Source organism: Lutjanus erythropterus, chromosome 15 (assembly GCF_056507025.1).
Source record: "Lutjanus erythropterus isolate fLutEry1 chromosome 15, fLutEry1.hap2, whole genome shotgun sequence".
Lineage (NCBI taxonomy): Eukaryota > Metazoa > Chordata > Actinopteri > Lutjaniformes > Lutjanidae > Lutjanus > Lutjanus erythropterus.
This window is the reverse complement of record NC_139331.1, coordinates 30,433,430-30,453,430: the sequence shown is the minus strand read 5'-3', so window position 1 is coordinate 30,453,430 and position 20,001 is coordinate 30,433,430. Positions and strand designations below refer to the sequence as shown.

General features: G+C 39.7%; 1 protein-coding gene across 2 annotated transcripts in view; it reads left to right on the top strand.

The window, feature by feature from the left end:
* fam184ab (family with sequence similarity 184 member Ab) overlaps positions 1–20,001 on the top strand; it is a 210,165-nt gene that overhangs the window by 144,149 nt on the left and 46,015 nt on the right. For both annotated transcript variants that reach the window (XM_084737868.1, XM_084737867.1), the window contains exons 15-16: positions 10,056–10,209; positions 12,095–12,222. In XM_084737868.1, coding sequence (XP_084593994.1) covers positions 10,056–10,209; positions 12,095–12,222 — 282 coding nt within the window. The remainder of the gene's footprint in view (positions 1–10,055; positions 10,210–12,094; positions 12,223–20,001) is intronic.

Here is a 20,001-nt window from a genome sequence, read left to right as displayed (position 1 = left end):
GTGTTAAAAGCTTCACAGAGGGCTTTTATGGCAGCGGGGTGTTTATATTTCTGTCAGCAGTGCAGAGGGAGAAAACTCAATTATCCAGAGTGGAGGCATTAGAGGGATGATTTGTGTATGTGCGTTTGGGTGGATGGGAGGTACACTCAGATTGTCTGCCGTTATCTGTTCACAGTTCGCAGACAGTGACATCCAGGGAGTAATAAAGTTTTTACAAATCCCCGCTTCACAAGCACATTCACATAACCTAATTTAGCTTTCCGTCTTCCCGCTACAAAAAAGCTACAAATAGAAGCAGTGACTGCGCATGGAGCAATTGACAGCTTATTGATTTCCTTATCAGCTTTTGTCTTACTTATCTTATTTCTCAGACTCCTGTTCACTTTCTTTTGTCTGCACACTTTTGAGAGAGAGTTGTTTTACCATGAAGAGTCCACAAGGATATTAATACAAATTAATACACAAAAAAGTTTGAATGTTCAAGAAAGAGCAAGTTTGCATCTCAGCAATCAGATGGATCACCATTTGATTTTTTAGTCCAACCTTAGATGCTAAACTCTAACCGTCTTCTGCTGCTGTAATAAATTACTTAGGTAGCTCTGTCCTCGATTCAGACTTATGCTAGTATGATATGATTTGGCTGTTCAATACAAAGATTCAACCACAGAGGCCATTCGAGGTGGGATTTGTTGGTGACGTTAAAGTGGCGAGGACACCAGTGGATGTTATGGTTAGCTGTGGACTTATTTTTATTTCTTATTTTATTGGACGGACATTTTTCGCATGCAGCAGCATTGATAATGCGCAATTCGATGCACGAGTGTGGCACGGAATATAAATGTCAATACAGTGCTTGTTTATAACTTTGTGCCCCAAAAATCAGGCTAAAAGTGTGGCATTCAATGGACGTGCTCATATTTTTGGTGCATAGTGAGAGAAATAACGGTGCACACATTGTCATCTGATAAAAACAAAGTGTGATTACAGCACACAGAGAGGCAGAGTGTGCGAATATGGACCGAAACTTTGCTTGATGTTGCAGCCTGAAGTGTATGAACTACACTGAAGAGTGAAGATTGTGTTGCAGTGATAACCAGACTGAAAAATCTGTGCTATATTTCCTCTTCTCCTCTGTCTCGTCTCCCTCTCCATTTTCCTGCAGTTCGCACATATTACGGGGCGTTCAATTTGCACTGGAAAGTCTGAATTTCGAGTTCCTAGATGAAAATTTCATCAGTATTTTGATGTTCAAGTTAGTTCATTTTTGGAACTGTGAACTTAAAATTCAAAATTATAAACTATGAACATGAACTAGTTGGTTTTAATCTGTGTGAACTTTCAGCTCACTGAACTTGCGCAACACTGCCAAAATCCAACATACCTAACTAAAAAATGGCAACTGCAAATCCACATTTCAGCACCTGGATTCCAGAGACTCATTTTATTTCTCTTTTCTTTAGCTTTTGGCAGTCTGTGAAAGGATCTCTTGTTGAATCTATTTGCTCAGTAAAACACACAACAGCTCCCATTTTAGATGTGTGTTTTTGTGTTTGTGGGCATCAAGCCGAAAAGCTAGCGCTGCCACTCAGTAGTCTTTTGCCACACAGTGGGTGTAACCACAGCGACGCCGTCTAATGTGACATCACATCCATACCATTTATTGGTTCCTTGTTTTATCAGTAAACTCCGACATCAGCCTGCAGGACTCTCATTTGTTAATTTACCTCATGTTTTAATCTCTTTCTGTGTACATTTTTGATGTTGAAGAATCAGATTTCCACACAGTCAGAGAAAGTAAAATTGTGATTCTTGCTCATAGTTCGATTATAAAATCACAGCGCACCACAGAGCGTCTCTCCTGCCAGGCCACTGCAGCTGCTGTCAGCTGAAGAGTGGATCACAGTGGACAGCAGCAGAGGAGGTCGGACCACCTTCTGCTTTTAAAAGTGGTTTAGCCGACTTCCCTGACAGTCGTCACCGGAGCAGAGAGAATCAGAGCAGCCGACAGACTGGAGTCACGCTGCCCTGTGTTCCTGTCACCCTCCTCTGCCTCCATCAGCGGCAGTTTTGTGGTCAGTGTGAGACTTGATTTGAGTCCACAGCCTGCTATGCCGTTTGTCCTGTGGTGCTCTGCGTATAATGAATAAAAGCGTAGAGATTTGACTGACACAATACGAGTTGACTCAGATCATCAATCCATGAAATAAAGACTCAGAAGACTCGACAGCAGTAAATACAATCAGTGTTCCCACTGAGCAAAACCAAATAAGTAAATTATAACCAGTAAAAAGTTTTAAAAAGACGAGACAGTGACGGTCTTGCTGATAAATGCAGAGGAGGCGAACTGATTGCTAGTTAAGTTATTTTACTGCACATATTAAAAAGGAATGTTTGAATCGATGGCACCTGGCCCTGGGAATCTATACTTCCACCCTAAATAAATCGGCCCGGTGTGTTTATTTAAGACGTGATAGAAATCAGAGGCATTAATGGCTCCTCTGTTGCTGCCTAATGGCTTTTACCAGACTCTTTTATTAAAGTTAGATGAGACTCTTAACTGCTTCGTACCAATAATCTAAATGTTTATCATCACTAAACGTGTTCAACGTTTTTGTTGATGATTTAAGGTCACTTTCCTGTGAAATATCTGGTTAATTTAGAATACCTGGACTTTGTGTTTAGCACTAAATGTTAGCATGCTAACCCACTAACATAAGATGGTAAACATGATGAACATTATACTTCACAAAAGTTAAAATGTTTACACTTTTTTGTTGTTTGCATGTTAGCATTTATCTCAAAGTACCACTTTGCTTAAGGGGATAGTTCAGATGTTTTGAACAGGTATCTCCTCAGTATATTACCTATAGCAGATAGTTGGCAAAAAACAACATTTATTTAATCAATATTAGTTGTGTGTAAGTGTACACTATATTTTCTCCTGTGTTCTGTGAGGTGAAATTACTGTTTTTGGCAAAAGGAGTCTGGAGATTTTGGAGACTATACACCATTTTTCTGCTAGTAAACACTATGACTTTTTTTGTGGGTGCAGCTGAAGTGGAGGCAAAACAATTCCCAAAACACACAATAGAACAACCAGCAAGTTTCATTGGCTTGTTTTTTTTTAAACAATGGCTGAAGAAAATACAAGCACCTCTAAATATGTACGATCACTAACCCTCCAGGACTGAAAAAGTTAAAGAAGAAATCTGTAGTATATTTATTGTAATAAATCATAAAATGACCATTATATGTCATCAGAGATTAAGGAAACATGTTAAAAACAACTGATCAAGCGAGTCCTCACTTGTTATTGTCAGTTCATGATGCTGCGCTCATCCTGCGCTCCTGCAGCGTTCCTGCAGCCAGTCTGAGCTTCCTCGAGTCTGAGGAGGAGAAACAACTTAATTCAACCATAGATTATATATTAAATAGAATTTCAACCCATTTAATATACCGTATACGACACTTCACAGTTTACCATACAACTAGGTAGAAAGTTAGCTAATGTGCTAAAAGAGTTAGCATTTCAAGAGAATGCTATACCACACTGTGTGGTGGAGAGTAATAATAAATCTGAATCTGATTCTTTTAGTCCAGGCCTTTTGATAAAATGTAAATTTAGCGGCATTACTCCTTGCAATGAATTCTATAAATTGCCCACTAACATCTCTGCTGAGATCTTGAGCGCTACATGTTCAGCCACAGCTCACCTAACTTCCCGTCGTCTCTTTTTGTCCCGTGATCTGATCTGAATTTTAAAGCCTACATGAACAAACAGCCCCAAAATAACTTCTCTGGACTCTTGCCAGGGTGCAGTAATTTCTCACGGTCAGACACCGAAAAGGTTATACATGCCTTTATCTCTAACAGGCTCCGCTGCCGTAATGCTCTCTGCCCAGAAAGCTTTGAATAAACTAAAGATCATCTTAATGCAGCAGTCCGTGCGCTGACTAAGACCAGAAGAAGAGACCACGTTACACCTGTTTCAAAGTCGAAGTGTTGGCTCCGGGTTAGTTTAGGCATTAAGATTCTGCTCTTGGGTTTTAAATCACTCAACAGTGGAGCACCTGAATACATATCAGACGCACTTTTAAGCGCCTCGGTTCCTCCAGCTCGGGTCTTGAAGATGTCCTCGGGGTCAGAATTAAGACCTGTGCTGAGACAGTTGGATCAGCTCACCAGAGGACCTGAGGGCCATGGTCTCATTTCACGTCTTTGTGCATTTATCCCTCCTGTTCATCAGTATCACCCCTTTTTACTTAGTTAATGGATTCAGCCACCAGAAAAGAAACAAATATTGACCGTCCAGTAATGGAATGAAGATTGAACAACCAGGCCTCCACTCACGAGCCGCAGAGAGAGGAGGGGGTGACTGTAACAACATTACAGTCAATTTGTAATTACACAAGTCACTGCGATTAGAAGTAATTAATGTTCTCTCTTTAATTAAAGGTATAAGAGGTATAGTTTTTACTGACCCACAGCACAAAAAGACAGATAATCGATAGCAATGAATAAGAGAGATAAGTGGCTTTTAAAAAGTCACATTTCCACACTGTGACTAAATCTACCAGCGGAGTTTCGACACACATCTGCTCGTGTTTTTTTACCCGCTCAGTGATTAAGAACCGGGGAACATAAAAAGTCTAAAGTTCAAAGTTCATGCTGACTTTAAAGTCACAGCTACGTTGGCTTTAGTTTGTTATGTGACGTGTTTCCTAAGCAGAATATGTTACAAGATGGATTTCTAAATGAAATCCTTGCAGTTGAGATCACCTTCACTCAAAAATGTATTTTTTGAATTTTGAATCACCTAAAATGTCTGACCTTCACTATTCCTTTCACTTACTTGTGCAAAGTTTGTCACTAGAGAACTGTTTTCACATTCCTCCACTGAAGGGGGGAAATGTCTGTGCACGTCTGTAAAATCTGAGATTCAAATGAACCACAAACTCAGATTCCTCATCTGAGTCTGGGGCTGAAACATGTCAGGCTGAATGTCTCTCTCCTTTGTTTCCTCTAATGCTAACGCTAACCATCTTAATGTACATGTGTAGGAAAGAGTGAACGTGCTTGCAGCCCCTTTTCGTTTGTTTTTAACTTTTTATGTGGTAAAACCATATTAGTCTAAATATCAATCGTAGCACACTAAAACATTTCTGGAGGGAACTTTAAGATTTTATGATCATTCAATATCAAAAACATGGCTTCACAAATATAGTTCATACAGAGCTCATATGACTTTTGCTCACTTTTGCATTGTTAGGATGAGGGAGAAATAAATAAACTTCAGCTACATTTTTCAGAAATAAAAACAGTTTTTGTCAACTGATATCTAAACACACACCTCTTACTATGTTGCTCTGCTACCTATGAATGACAAGCTAACAGTCAAGCGCCATTCAGTTTGATGGGCGGACTTATCTAGTCACCGCAGATCATTTTTGGATAAATGTATGTTTACACCCACGAATAAACAAGTTTTACAGGGAAAACAAGAGAAACTTCGACATAAAGATGCGAGGGCTGACCTGACTGCTTCAAAGCCTGTACTGAAAACATCAAGGGTTTTAGTTTGTTTTATTTTGTGGGGGATTTTTTTTTGAAGAAAGGCCCTGGGTTGGCTGCACAGAAACAGAAGCAAAAGACTACAAAAAGTGAGAAAGTGACCTTCCCTACGGCCTTTAATTAGTCTTTAACCCTGTGCTTATGGAAATCAGGCACCTGTACGTGATCTGAGCGCACAGCCGGGTATCTGTGAGTGGAAAAGCATCCTCGTGAGTGATGCTTTACTGCCCCGCGTACACAAATGTGACACTACTAGCGAGGGGTTGTGACGAGCATGAGCTCCACCCTCACTACGCCCTCACAACTGCTCAACACTCGCTTGCTCTTTTACTGGGCGGAATAGACAGTGGCTCGTGTTTCCCCTCCTGTCCTCGTCTCTCGAGGCAGCGATGAAATGAACCCTTCATGGCTCAGTGAACCAGGTACAGTCAAACATTCAAATGCACAACTCAAGAGACAGGCAGGTAACACAGAGTTAACAGGGGAGGATCATTAAAGCAGAATGCACAACAGATATTTTGTGTGTGTATTTACTGCAATCAAGAGCTGATTATATGGGTTTGGGTGCAGGTGCACAGGTGGATGCGGAGGTCAGGCGGTGCTGAATTGCAGGAAACACTGGGGACGACTGCAGATCAGGGAGGTATCAACAGGCTCTGAAATGACAGGAAGACAAGTGGCTGTCAGACTGATAATAGGAGGAAAATTATGCAAAATGTTAAGAGCTTCTTTTTGACAATAGAGAGAAGAGACGCTTGTTGTAACACTTGTTAGTTTCATTTTTAGCGGATGCACAACTAAATACAGCATGAACATTATTATCCGTCCGCTCACACAGATCTTGTCATTAATGAACTGTAACACTGTTGTTTTGGATTCGGAGCTTTTTAAAGCGTTGCCATTAAAAACAGCATGGGTGCCTCGTCGAACGCGGAGAATCTGAGACTGCTGTCCGCCGACTCAGAGCGAGGTTCATTTGAATATTCTGGGCTCTCGTCGTCCCATGAATCATTTCCCAAAGGCATTACATATTGGAGAATTAAAATGCCACAGATGTTGCTGTCAGCCCTCTATGAATATCATTTCAGATGTTCCTTGTTGATGGGTTCTAGTTAGAATTCGCAAAATGGCATCTTAATACCTTGCAGAGGAAGAAAAATGGGTTAAACTCAGTGTGAGCTGCAATTTTCTTGTCTACAATGATGTGCTTTTAGGGCTTTGTGTAATAATGAAAATGAGATCTCAACTCTGTTGAATATTCAGTGACTGCTGATGGAAATAGAAGCTGTGTTTTCTCCTTTGATATTAAACATTTAATTTGATAAATCTGTCTCTAAAAGGCATGTATTACCCGATCGCCTACAAGTAGAGGGAATTGAATGATATATTAATTATTTATACAGATATTATTTGCAGGTAATTGTAAGGTTATCTAACAGGGGTGCAACATTTATGTGAGGAAGTGTGAATGGGGGACAATTTACACGACACCATACATTATGTGTGTGGCGTATACACAGGTGTACAACAGCCACTATACAGAAAATATGAAAGCAGGTTATGAAAACTGAGCATCACCAAACACAAGCACAGAATAGCAATATAACATACTGTTAGTATCTAAACAGTGAGATTATAACACAAAGAGGAAAGTAAATCAAATATGTACAGTACAGCCCAGCATAAAACTGTTTTTATAAGATAATATTTGTTTTTATGTCCTGTGCTTCTCCACACCTGAGGGAGCTGAGGTTTATTTTTCAGGGGTTTTTTTATTTTCTGGTGTAGAGTGTCTCTATTAACAACATGTATGATTATTTTATTTGTGTATTTACATGTCAGTGATCTCTGTGCAGTAGCTAATTACAAAATGTCATCGGTGGAGGAAGTTGTCAGATCCTTTTTAAATAAAAGTACGAACACCGTATTGTAAAAAAAATAGTGTAATACAAATAAAAGTCATTAAAGCTGATACTTAAATAACAGTATGGAAGTATAATCAGGAAAATGTACTTGAAGTATTAAAAATAAAACAACTCCATGCAGTAAATGATCCTCTGTGACTGCTATTATATACTACATTGTTATATTATGCATTAATGTAAAAAGCAGAGTTTTAATGTGGTTTGTTGAGGTAGAGCTGTCGCAATAACACAGAATTAGAAGTGACACCTTCACAGTGCTCTTTTTGTCCGACCAACAGTCCAAACCTCAAAATTTGTAAAGTAACTACAGCTGTCAAATAAATGTAGTGAAGTAAAAAGTGCTTCCTTCTGAATTATAGTGGAATAGAGGTATAAGATGCCCTGAGGAGAAACTTTACTTAAACTTTTCACTGCAAAATAATGAAAACAACTAACTTTAGAGTTATGATAACATCACAAGATATGTATGGAGACAAGGAGACAAGTAAGCTTTTGTCAGTTTGAAAGACATAATTATGTTTTGGTCTCTCGGGTGCAAGTTAGTAAAGTTACTGTACTGTGTCTTTAAGTGAGATGTGATCACTGTGATAAATTATTAAATTGTCATCACTTTTGCAGTAAAAATAGTAGAAACAGAAACATGAGTTGTTGGTGGCGGACACTTGGCTGACAAACGTCTGTTGAGTCACAGATCAAGTTGAAAGCAGCATATTTAATTTAAACCCACTGATACAAACACACAAACACAAAAATGTGGATCCTCTCGCATCAACAACAGCTTTTTTCTGCCAGGGTAAACGTACGACTGCCAGCAGTAATGCTAGTAGGTCTATACTCAGCGTTTGTGTGTCTGTATGTGTGTGTGTGTGTGTGTGTGTGTGTGTGTGTATGTGTGTGTGTGTGTGTGTTGTGGCAGCCCTCCAGTCAGCAGTGCTAATGCCTGATGCTAATATTGTGTATATAAGTGCTTGTCAGTTTTCTTTGCTAATATTCTAATGTCATTCTGCTGAAGTTGTTTGTTAAATTTTTGTAATGGAGCCAGTAATGTAGACAAACTAAATAAACACAATTTAATTAATCACCTGATTTAAAAAAAAATGCAAAGAAAATCCTAGAAACATCTTTTTTATTTTACTAGAAACAATTTTTAGTGAATAATGGTGCGGAGTGAGCACAGAGAGATAAGCTGATTGATGCCTGTCCATAATACACCTGATTATCATGTATTCTTGCTAATCCAGCCCCTGTAGTCTTATCAAATTATCAAATTAGACACAAAAGAAAAAGAAAACACACTGATGACAAAGGATGAAGACAAACTGGTAAGAAGGTAAAAACAATGTGTGATTAGTAAGAAGGGAAAAAAGACAAAAACAGGAAATAAAACCAGAAAAACAGGGAAAGCAACTACAAAATAAAATAGGAAATTATTAACAAAAATCCTAAACCATGATATAAAAAAACAAAAATACTTTGTTATTTTTCTACAGTCGTCATTAAAGGTTCAGATAACTTTTTGTCATATTTGTTGAAACGGTCACTTTATCCTGACAGCAGCACACAAGACAGATAATTTGTAAAAATAAATAAATAAATCCCCCTAGCGCTCCTAATGGCAACCAATCAGAAGCAGGAACGAGCCTCCAGCCCAAAATACTGGAAATGTACAACTAAACAATCAACTATCTTTCCCCAGAGTCGAATATCCCAGCTTTAACTGCGTTAGTGAACTAAGTATCAGTACTAGAAAAGAAAAAAAAACGTAATTTAATCAGATTCAAGATGATTGAGTTTCCTTTCCAGAGAAGCACAGTTTCAGTCAAGGCCGTTGGTACAGTCAGCAAACCGTTTAAGGAAATTTGAATGACTGTGTTTTAAGACTGTCATAAGAGACGAGCTCTCCTGTGAGAATTGTCAATATTACAATCCATTTTCACAGTGCAGGTGGCTTTACCTTCTTTTATTCCTATAAACTCTACAGTAGAGTGACTTCTGATTGAATTCGGTCACAGTCAAGGCTGTTCTGCACAAGAATCCATTGAAACTGTTGGCAAACGATTTAAAGAACATCAGCTTTAAATATGAGGGATAAATGTCTGTATTTTACAATGTATTTTGACACAACTGTACAGTAGATATTTTCTGAATTTGCTTCTCTCCTTGGCTGATGTTTTAGTGCAGTTTAAGTCGGCGTGTGTGATGATTGGCCAGTTTCTCCTTCAGCATTTTTCGAGGATTTTAACTGTTGCCAAAATACTTCCCTATCACTCCCTGCCTCACTTTTCCATTTTCATTTTTATATCTCTCCTCCCTCGTACTTTTCTCTCCCACTCCATCATCTCCTCCTACATCTTAAACTTTTCATCAACAAATCATCCTCTTTCTCTCTTTTTCTCTACCCTACTTTTCGATTCCCTCACACGCCCTCCCCCCCGTCCCTCCCGCTCCATATTTTCCACTTTCTCCATATTTTCCTGCCCTCTCCGTTGCCCTCTCTTACCCTCCCTTGTTACCCCGCCTCTTATTGTCCCTTTGCTCTCCCTCTCATCTCTCCATCAGGAGTTGGAGGAGCGTCTCCGCCATCATCACCATGCAGAGCTGCAGTCTCTCAGAGAGGCTCACCGTCAGAGCATCGAGACGCTCAAACAGCAGTCAGAACAAGAGCTGCAAACACTCCGCTTTGAACTGGAGGACGAGGGCAAAGCCATGCTGGGTAAAGTCTTTACAGCGTGTGTGTGTGTGTGTGTGTGTGTGTGTGTGTGTGTGTGTGTGTGTGCGTGTGTGTGCGTGTGCGTGTGCGTGTGTGTGTGTGTGTGTGTGTATGTGGGTACGTGCATTATGCAGATTCACCCTCCCATGACTCTTTGGCACAGTTTCTGTTTCAACAAAATCACTCAGAGATGCACAGATGTAGGGGTTAGGCCCAATATTAAATAAGCTCTGGTTCTGTTTAAGATTTTTGGAACGTTTGTGCTATCTAGCGTACCAGCTTGCGTTCCTGCCACTTTTGAGCAGAACCATTGTAATCACTGATCCATTATCGACGGAGGAAAACCTGCTATTTTTTCAGCTTCTGCACCAGTTTACTTTTGGAGCCATGGAACCAGTTCCATGCTGGTGGGAAAAGGCCTAATAGGGCTCTTTAAGCTCTGGTTCTTGAAGCGGTGTATTCTTTTTCAAAATGATCCCCATTAGTTATTACTGCAGGTCCTTGGAACCGTGGTGCTATCCCATGAACCAGCCCATGTTTCCACCAGTTTTGAGCGGAACTACTGTAAACAAGGATCAACAGAGGGCGCAGCACAACGCACAGCAACCTGTAGAATATGACACACCCTGGGCTATGTTTTGCCTGCCCTTTTCAGGTTCCAAACTAGTTTAGCTTTGGTGCAAATGTTGATTAAGGTTCAAACTTAGGTGCCTGAATGCCTAACAGTGTGTTGATTTTACTGTGGAAACTGGACATTGTACTGAAAGAAAATACTTAGTAGTAAAAATGTTTGTTTTTCTCAGTATTATGCGGCTTTATGTAACAAATTCATCGTAAAGCTTATGGTGATGTTTCCATCATTTGCTTTTCCTTTCAAAGATAATATATAATAGCCAAAGAACCAAAGAAATCCACAGAATTGTAGAATCATATATTTTATATCAGGGCCACGTGAGGTAACAATGGATCAAATACAAGACATATGGATATTCTTTGATTTTTGTGGCTTTAGAGGCAAAACTAAACTACAGGTCCTCTGTCATGGATTGCACTGTCAGTGCTTCCATCTTGAAAAAATTAAAATAAAATGAAATAAGGGTGCAGTCTGCAACAGTTTGTGAAATACAAGCAGAACATCAGCAGACCAGCGCAACTGGAAAATGCAGTAAAATCTCATTCTTGGCCAGTTTTTAGTGCTAACACACCATTACTGTACTGTGAAAAATGGTCTTCCATTAACCTTCATGTCATGGTCTTGACATCGGAGAGCTGCTTCCATCTATCTCTCACTTCCCACATCCTGACATCCTTTTATTACCTTTTTTTCCCCCTCATTATTTCTCTCCCCCTCTTACTTTCCTTCGTCTTTTCCTTGTGTGCGAATGGGAGTCTCTGTGAACATTATGTGTTTTTTTTTAATATTCTATACTTTTGTAATTTGAAAAATGTTGTATCGGCCACTCTCAGCTGTCACAGCTGTATTCCTTTATTCCGCTATTTTAAATTGGTCTTATATTCAAATTGAAAGCTAATAGCAGTGTGTGTTCCCTCTCAGTGCTTCTTCAAACCATTAGACTGTTTGCAATGAAAGGTGTTCATTGGAGTGAGGATTAAAGGCCACTTGGGTAACAGCAGCCGGAGCACTCTGTGCTTTATGTGCGAAATAAAAGGACCTCATTTATTTATTTTGTAATAAAAATGCCTTTGCATATAATGAGCACTTTTTCACAAGCAGACTGAAGGTTTGAGGGAGCTTTTTCAACAAGCTATAAAATCCCTGAATCTGAAATGTGCAAATAAGCTTTGTTTCCTCATGTGTGGTACGTTCTGTTCAAAAGAAATATGACCTCTCGTGTCATTTTTCTTTCTTTCACGTTTTTCCCATCAGCCTCTCTGCGATCGGAGTTGAACCACATCCACGCGTCGGCCATCGAACACCTGAGACAAACCCACCAACAGGAGTCAACTGCTGCCAAGGCAGAGCTGGAGAAAACGCTGGAGAACAACCGGACACAGGTAGGACTGTAGCCTGGCCTGTATTGCTGTTTCTCCATCTAGATTGTTTTGGTGTGAGTTGCAGAGTTTTGCAGATATCGACCGTAGAGATGTCTCCCTATAATGGGACTAAATGACAGCTGGCTTGTGGTGTTCGAAGCACCAAAAAATACATTTGAAACATTCAAAACCAGTGTCTCTTTCCAAAAAATCATGACCTTCTGACTCAAAATTATTCATGTAGGAACTACTTTATTATTAATAGAAAAAGGTAGTTTCTGTATATTCTAAAGTAGTTCCAGTAGATTCTACTGCAGAAAGAAAGTAGTCATTTTCTACTGGTGCCTTCAACTGGGTCATGATTTTTGGAAAAACTCTGCAAGTTGCACTAAAAAATATAGATGGATAAATAACACTACAGGCCAAAGTACACATACGTATTTTTGATTTTGGGGTGAGCTGTCCCCTTAAAGTTACTACAAGGAACTTTAAAATTGTGTTGAGTAGGGATTGGCACTGAACTGATACTAGCTCCTGGTGTCAGTCCGATACTGAGCTCATATACTTACACTCAAGAAACTGCTTCGATACCACATCACAAAAAGATGCCGCCCAACACAAGCAGTCTGATAAAACATCGAAAGAACCAACACGACGCAGAGTTCAGGGACTTTGCTGATGCTTACCCTCTGTTGTCCGTAACGTCATCCACTAATGACTGCAGCCACATGCTGTAAAGTCCTGTACAACAACAGAACTGCCAGGGAAAAAGCTTTGGTCCACGTCCCTCTTTGGCAACTGTCACAAAATACTGTTTAACAGTCCATGTAAAACTGAAGCAAGAGTACTCCTGTAGACTGCAGCCGCTGTTCAGTAAGTCCCTACTACAAGTAATTTTCATTTTGTGTTGATTGTGGAGTCCAATACCAGCATCAGGTATACAATACTGTCCTCATGTACTCATACTTGTACTCTGATACACCACACCTGATACCACGTCACGAAAAGTAGCTGCTTCAACTAAAGTAGTTTGCTAAAACATTTGAAGGACCAACGTGACGCAGAGTTCAGAGAGTTTGCTAATGCTCACCGTCTTTTCTTCACTGCATCGTCATTATCAGCGAGAGACTCGTTGTCCTCAACATCATCCACTAATGACTGCAGCGAGGTGCCGTAAAGTTTTGTCCAACTTAAACGGCCGGGGAGAAAAAGGCTTGTCCTCCGTCCCTCTTTGGCCACAGTCCGTTAAATTGTCTAACAGTCCGTGTAAAACTGAAACAAACTCACAAAGTGCACCTGTGAACTGGGAGTGACGCGGCTGCCACCGGTTTGTAACCCTCTTTCCTTGGTTGTTAGTGTTTTCCAGTTCTGCTGGCTGTGGAAAAATAAGCAAGCTGCAGCTTCTGTATGTAAACTCTCTTTATTCTCCTGTTTATCTTCACCAAAACGTCAATAAACAACTCTCGGGTTCACAGCAGGGTAAACACCCACACCTCTCCCTCCTTAACAACAGCAGGTAAGAACTAATTAGCTCCATAAGACAACTTAAATTCTACACATGCAAATGTTTAATTTGCATGTGTACAATAATAAATAAGTACTGAGTACTGGTGTGAAAAGAGGTGGTACCCGTGCATTCCTATTTTGGAGACCCTGAGGGACAAAATGTGATATCGCTCATTTGCGGCAGGAATTAAGAATTGTTATATAGAAATAGCCAATCTTCTCACGGATGGTCTTGTTAACTCATACAGGTCAGTTAAAAACTCCTTGTAGTAGCTTTAATGAACGTAAATCAAAACTTGACAGGTGTACACACAAAATCACACATCTTTAGAGTTGATTATAATACCCAGAATTCAAATTTAGTGGCCGTCTGTGCGCTGATCACCACCATCATCACTTGGCCACTGCATTAAAACCAAATTCCTGGGATGAATGACTTTCTAGTCAGGTTTGAATCCTCCCAAACAGAAAACAGTATGTTTTCTTTTCTTCCATGGCCAAAGTAAAGACTGTTATTAGAATAAATAAAGTCCACAACGTGTGGACACCTCTGAATAGGCTGTCAGGACTTAAACATTATTAAACACATTCTTTCACAGTCTCCAAGGAAGCTGACACAGACAGAGGTTCAATACATGCTCAGGATTTACTGATAAGAACGCTGTTTAGCAGGCTAATTTATAAGATTTCAGTCCAGGTTGATTTGGTGACACATGGTTATAGCAGCTTTAATTTGATAGGTCCTCTTGGGGCGGCAGACACTTGATAAGCAGGTGCTTTGTCAGAAATACAACAGAGGAGCAATCAGTGAATCCGTTAACATGGTCTGATTTCATACTGTGTACAGAGAAAAGTAGTTTTCCACACAGCAGCAGGACACAGTAAAGTTGTCTGTCGCCTGCAGCGCTTCATCTAACAGCTCGCTGTTCCCAAAAAAAACTGCTCTGTCTTGTTCCAGCGCTTTCTGCAATATTCAAAACTGTTCCTTATGTCAAAAAAACAGCTTAAATGACCAGAATGTCCTCTTTTATGAAGACATTATTGATGAAGCAGCGCAAACCAAGGTGGCAAATCTATTGTGATTCCAGTGACTGCTTCACAATAAAAGCCACCTCATGTTTCACCAGTTGAGTGCTTTTAATTTGAAGTAGCGGCAGAAGGAAATGTTTGGTTTCTGTTAATGCAGGTCTGACACTGTGTGAGAGAGAGTGATCAGTATCTGGTGAGGCTGATATCGGTGAGATGAAATTTAGCTAGATTCAATTCTGCATTGTTTCCTGTGTGAAGGCAGTTTGAATCCAGTACGGGACTGGCGGACCCTGCCACTAACAGTTAAAATGACTATATAGTGCTACATTCTGAAGAAATGCTGTCTACAAATAATATCAAAAGCAGGTCCTGATTTTATGAAAATCTTCAGGATTAGAACTTTAAAGTTTCACAGTTAGCCAGACGTGGTGCTAAAGTGATTATTGATTTTTTGTTTTTTGTTTAGTTGATCAACAGCCAATAAATCAACAAGTAGTTTTAGTAATCGAATATGGAAAATGCGATGTTTTTGGCTGTTTGACTGTTCGACAAAACAATTATTTGAAGGAGAGGGTCACAGAGGAGTGGACAGTCCAATCCTGGAAGAATAACTTCCAGTACATTCCTAAACTAAAAAAGATAAAAAAGACAACAGAATGACTACCGTTAAATTAAGGAAATAGTGATAATTCATATTAGAACTACATATTAAAACTTTAAATATAAAAAATTGACCTATTCTTATTACAATTCCTGTGTTGCCTGCTTCCACTGACTTTACTTCCTGTCCCATCACAGTCACATGATGAATTGTGACATTGTCTCCCGTCCAGCAGGAATTTTGCAGGAATCTCATGAGACACGACATTCCCGAAAAAAAAAAAGCCAGCCTCTAATTTGAAGACAACATTTTTCACTCTGCGCACAGAAAAATAATTTAGATTTATTTGTAATGTTTACCTGTGTCAGCTGTCAAACAGAAACTCCATGAGGATGGAGGCTTTGTGAGAGATGTAGCTGGAGTGCTTCACATAACACCTGCCGCAGGCTCTCTCTCACACACACACACACACACACACACACACACACACACACACACACACACACACACACACAGAGACACACACACGCACCAGCCGGCAGGCTACCCTCTCAACATCTCCAGTAAATCTAACTAATTACATCAAACACCACGGGCTCCACTCTCATCACCTTGTGATACAGATGTTCTTGCAGAGAAACACAGCTGGTTGTCTTTAATACCCCTCACACGTCACCATCAGTCCCTCTCATCTTTAGTTGCCACGGCAATAGCGAGTCAATAATGGCTAATGGTAGACTGTTACAGTCTGAACTACCTGTCAGTCATGCAGCTGCAGCAAATACAGTGCAGACTGAGCTCAGATTTCAGTCACATCTGCAGCACACAAGCTTCTTTTATGTGGACCCCCGAGTAGATTCACTTTGAGCTACTGGCTTTCATTTTGTCCCAAGAACATGTGATCAGACGTTTGTTGTTATTTAGTTCATACATTTTACTGTGTATTGAAGACTGGATTAATGAACTGTCTGACAGATAGCAGAATGGAAATCTGTTATATAACACAAATGCAATAGGTGGACTCTTTTATTTTTAAACTAAATGAGCTTTTATTTCTAGTGCTGCCTTCTGAAAAACTTTCTTTTCCTCATGCAAGCACATCTCAAATCCTATCATACACAGATCAACTAATTTAAAAACTCAGCTCAGACACTGCTCCTTCTGGTAAAATGTTCCTGAATAAATACTTTTCCCTCTTACTTTTTGGCTTTTTTTAACTTCATTTGATAGGTTTACAGCAGCGATTCAGACATAAAATGTGAAGGCTGAGATGCAACAGAGGATTTGAATTGGGAAGATGACAGTTTTGTAATGTGTCTGAGGCAGACAGGTCACCGTTCGGCCATCTGAATTTGACAGCGACTTTATCCTTTCTGTCCTTTTACCATCTGTTATTATCTCCCTTTTGTGCTTAGAAATAATCCAGCAGATTTCATGGCACAAGCTGTAACCCAGCAAGTGAATCTCCTGTTGGGGTGATAAAGTTAAACTTGTAAACTATAGCATCTGAAACCAGATGGTCGTATTTTTTATTGAATGATTTATTAAAGGGATAGTTTGGGTTATTTGACATGGGGTTGTATGAGGTAGTTATGGTTAGGCAGTGTATTACCTACAGTAGATTGCAGCCGGCACACCCCCAGTTTGGAGAAGCACCAGGAGGACTGGTGTAAGAAGGTAAGCAATGGACTGCTGCAGACAGCATCAGCAGCCAAACACATTTCAGCTACACAATATCACTTTAAATGTATGATATATTTAGAATATTAGACACCTTTTCCATTGTGAAATCGCCATTATGTCAATCAAATGTTGCTCTCTGTCTGTCTCAACCAAACTCCACTGGCAAAATCATCAATTTTACCTCGCAGTCGCAGGTTTACTCCTGCCTTGGTCGGTTAGTCTGTTTGTGTTATTGTGTGATTTTGGTGTTTTAAAAGGTTAGTTCAGGTTCACAGAAGTTGCACAATAACACAAACCAAATGTATAAACTGTGGCAGCAAGTCCTGTGTTCTACGAGGTAAAATTAGTGATTTTGCCAATGGAGTTTGGTTATAGAGTGACAGAAGGGGATATTTGGTTTCCTGTCAGAAACGGCAAGGCAAAGCTGCGAAAATATTACAAATATAGCATTCACTTAAACTAATATTGATTTTTTTTTAGACTTGCCTTTGTTTAAGTGGCTAAAATACATTTTGCTGCTGATCCTGTCCACAGCAGCACGTTGCTTAGCTAACTTGTTGGTGCTCCAAACTGATCCAGACATACTCACTACAAATAAGAACTTCACACAACCCAATTTCAGATAATCCAAACTATCCCTTTAAATGATAAAATGCTGCATGTACAGTACAATGTTTGATTTCAGAGACGGAAACATTGAGTTTGTGTTTACATTAATTTCTTGTTTACTACGCCGGAGCACTAATGGCACATCAAATGAAACTTCCTGACTTGAGTCATCAGAGTGTACGAGCTCAGCAGCAGACAGTCGCCACGCTGTGTTAAATAATGTTTTTATACCTCCAATTACTTAACAGACGGGGAGGAAGAGGCTGATGAAGTACGGGGTTGTGTGCGTGTGTGTCTCTGTGTGCGCTCATTGTCATCCGTCTCCCTGGAGATACTCACAGTCACATGTTTGATCTAACTAGAGCTGTCTGATCAATTATCGCGTCATCAGCATCGTCTGACACCCAGTATCTACTCTGTTATATTTCTATGATATTGTTCTATTTTTTATGTTGTTTTTAGTGTTTGTGACAAAGTGCTTCTTTCTTGTGTTTGCCTTAAGTTTCCACTATGAACTTGAAATTATTATTTTTATCAATACAAGTAAAATATCTTAGAAGTGCTGTCATTTTATCTTTTGACTCTTGTGTCTCAGTCTGTTCCTCTCTTTGTTCTCTTGCCATTAGATGTACATTTGTGATTGGCATGAAACAGACTTTATAATGCAATTGTTTGTTAATGGAGTGGCTGACATATTTAACTTAATTCCAGTAACTTAAAACCTCTGAAACATTTCTCTCAAGGTTGAAATCAGGGCCTTTAAATTGGATCAGGTTCAAGTTAGAGGATTATTCAGTGTGGCAGAAGATCTGTTGACTGTTGACAGGCTGTAAAGGCCTGTGAATCGTCATTTAGACCAGTGTTTCTCAAATGGGTGTAGCAGTACACCTAGAGGTTCTTTGGAGTACTGCAGAGGGCATGTGAAATTCTAAAAATATCAGTCATGCATAATTTCTAACATAATTATATGATAATAAATGTAATAAAAATGTAAATGCAAGTTTGATTAAACCACATGAACTGCTGTAAAACCTCACAGAAGAAGGAAGCAAGAAATGGATTCACGTTCACTGTGTGCAGGAAGACAGTTTCAGTATTGAGCAACAGATGAAAATCGAGAAAATAGATCAATGGTTGAAACGTAGCAGCGAAGCAACTAAAAACATGGAGAAAGAAGTGACAACAGAATCCTGTCAGTATCAGGAAGAATATGTTTTAATGGGATTTACATCAATGAGCTGATACTGATGGTGCAGCACTGTTTTGCACGTCTTTAGGGTCTTTAGTCTTTTTGTCACAAAAGTGCTGGCAGGGCGCTGGGATGAAGCTCACGTGCGGGTTTTGACATTATGACCGACATTAGCTAGTAAGCTAGCTTAATGCAACGTTAACAGAGGATGGACTACAAAGCTCATGTTGTACGGAGAAGTTTCAACGTTGTTTGGGTAGAATAAATGTAGTGGCTACATCGCCTACTCCAAATATTTTACAAATACCCACCTGTGCAACATCTATATCTGCCCTGAGTCCCTTTTCTTCTTTCAGCGTTCTCCAGTGAGGAAAAGCCGCAGTAATGGTTATCTGTGTTTGACTGTAATCGTTCCTCTAGACACCGAGTTTCTTTTTTATCTGAAGCATCAGCAACTTTCCTAGCACGCTTCTTAGGTTTTTGTACCATCGACTCCACCATGCTCCTAGTCGCCGTAGCCTGCTCTGTCGCTGCGGTTGCTCCAGCATTCGGTTCTGGCAAACCAAGATTTAAAAACTCTGATATGTTGTGAAATACAGAGAGATTTATCTGGTGGCGATAGGCTTAATCAGCGTTGTGTGAGCTCATTTGGCAAGGGCTTCAATTTAATGGACTTTCATTTATATGCAAAAGTCCCGCTCTGCAGCTTTAATATATATTTTTTTTTTCCATTTTCAGTAGATCAGGAAATCGCACCCTAATTCAGCCGAGTCGCTTGATAAATATTTGAATAAGTTATTTATATTTCAAAGACTGGAAAATGAGAATGGAGAGGGACTGGTGGCAAAAGAGCGAAAAAAAAAATGGTGCACATATTCTCCTTTACAGTGATGTGTGTTTATTTGACTGGGTTGTTTGGAGTGGAGGGTGAAACAGAGAATAGAGAGTGATGACAGAGTGACAGACACAGCGTGAGAGAAAGAAATAAAGCTCCAAAACCAGCCCGCAGTCAACAGCAGCAGCTTTATCTCACCGCTGGTCTGTCGAACACATATATCTGCTTTAATTTGATAAGATTAGACCTTGTCCTCATGCGTGACATACCCATCACATCATCCTGAATGTGCTGAAAGGAACCAATTTTTGTTTATCGTCTTCTCATTTCTTTGTTCCTTTCTTTTAT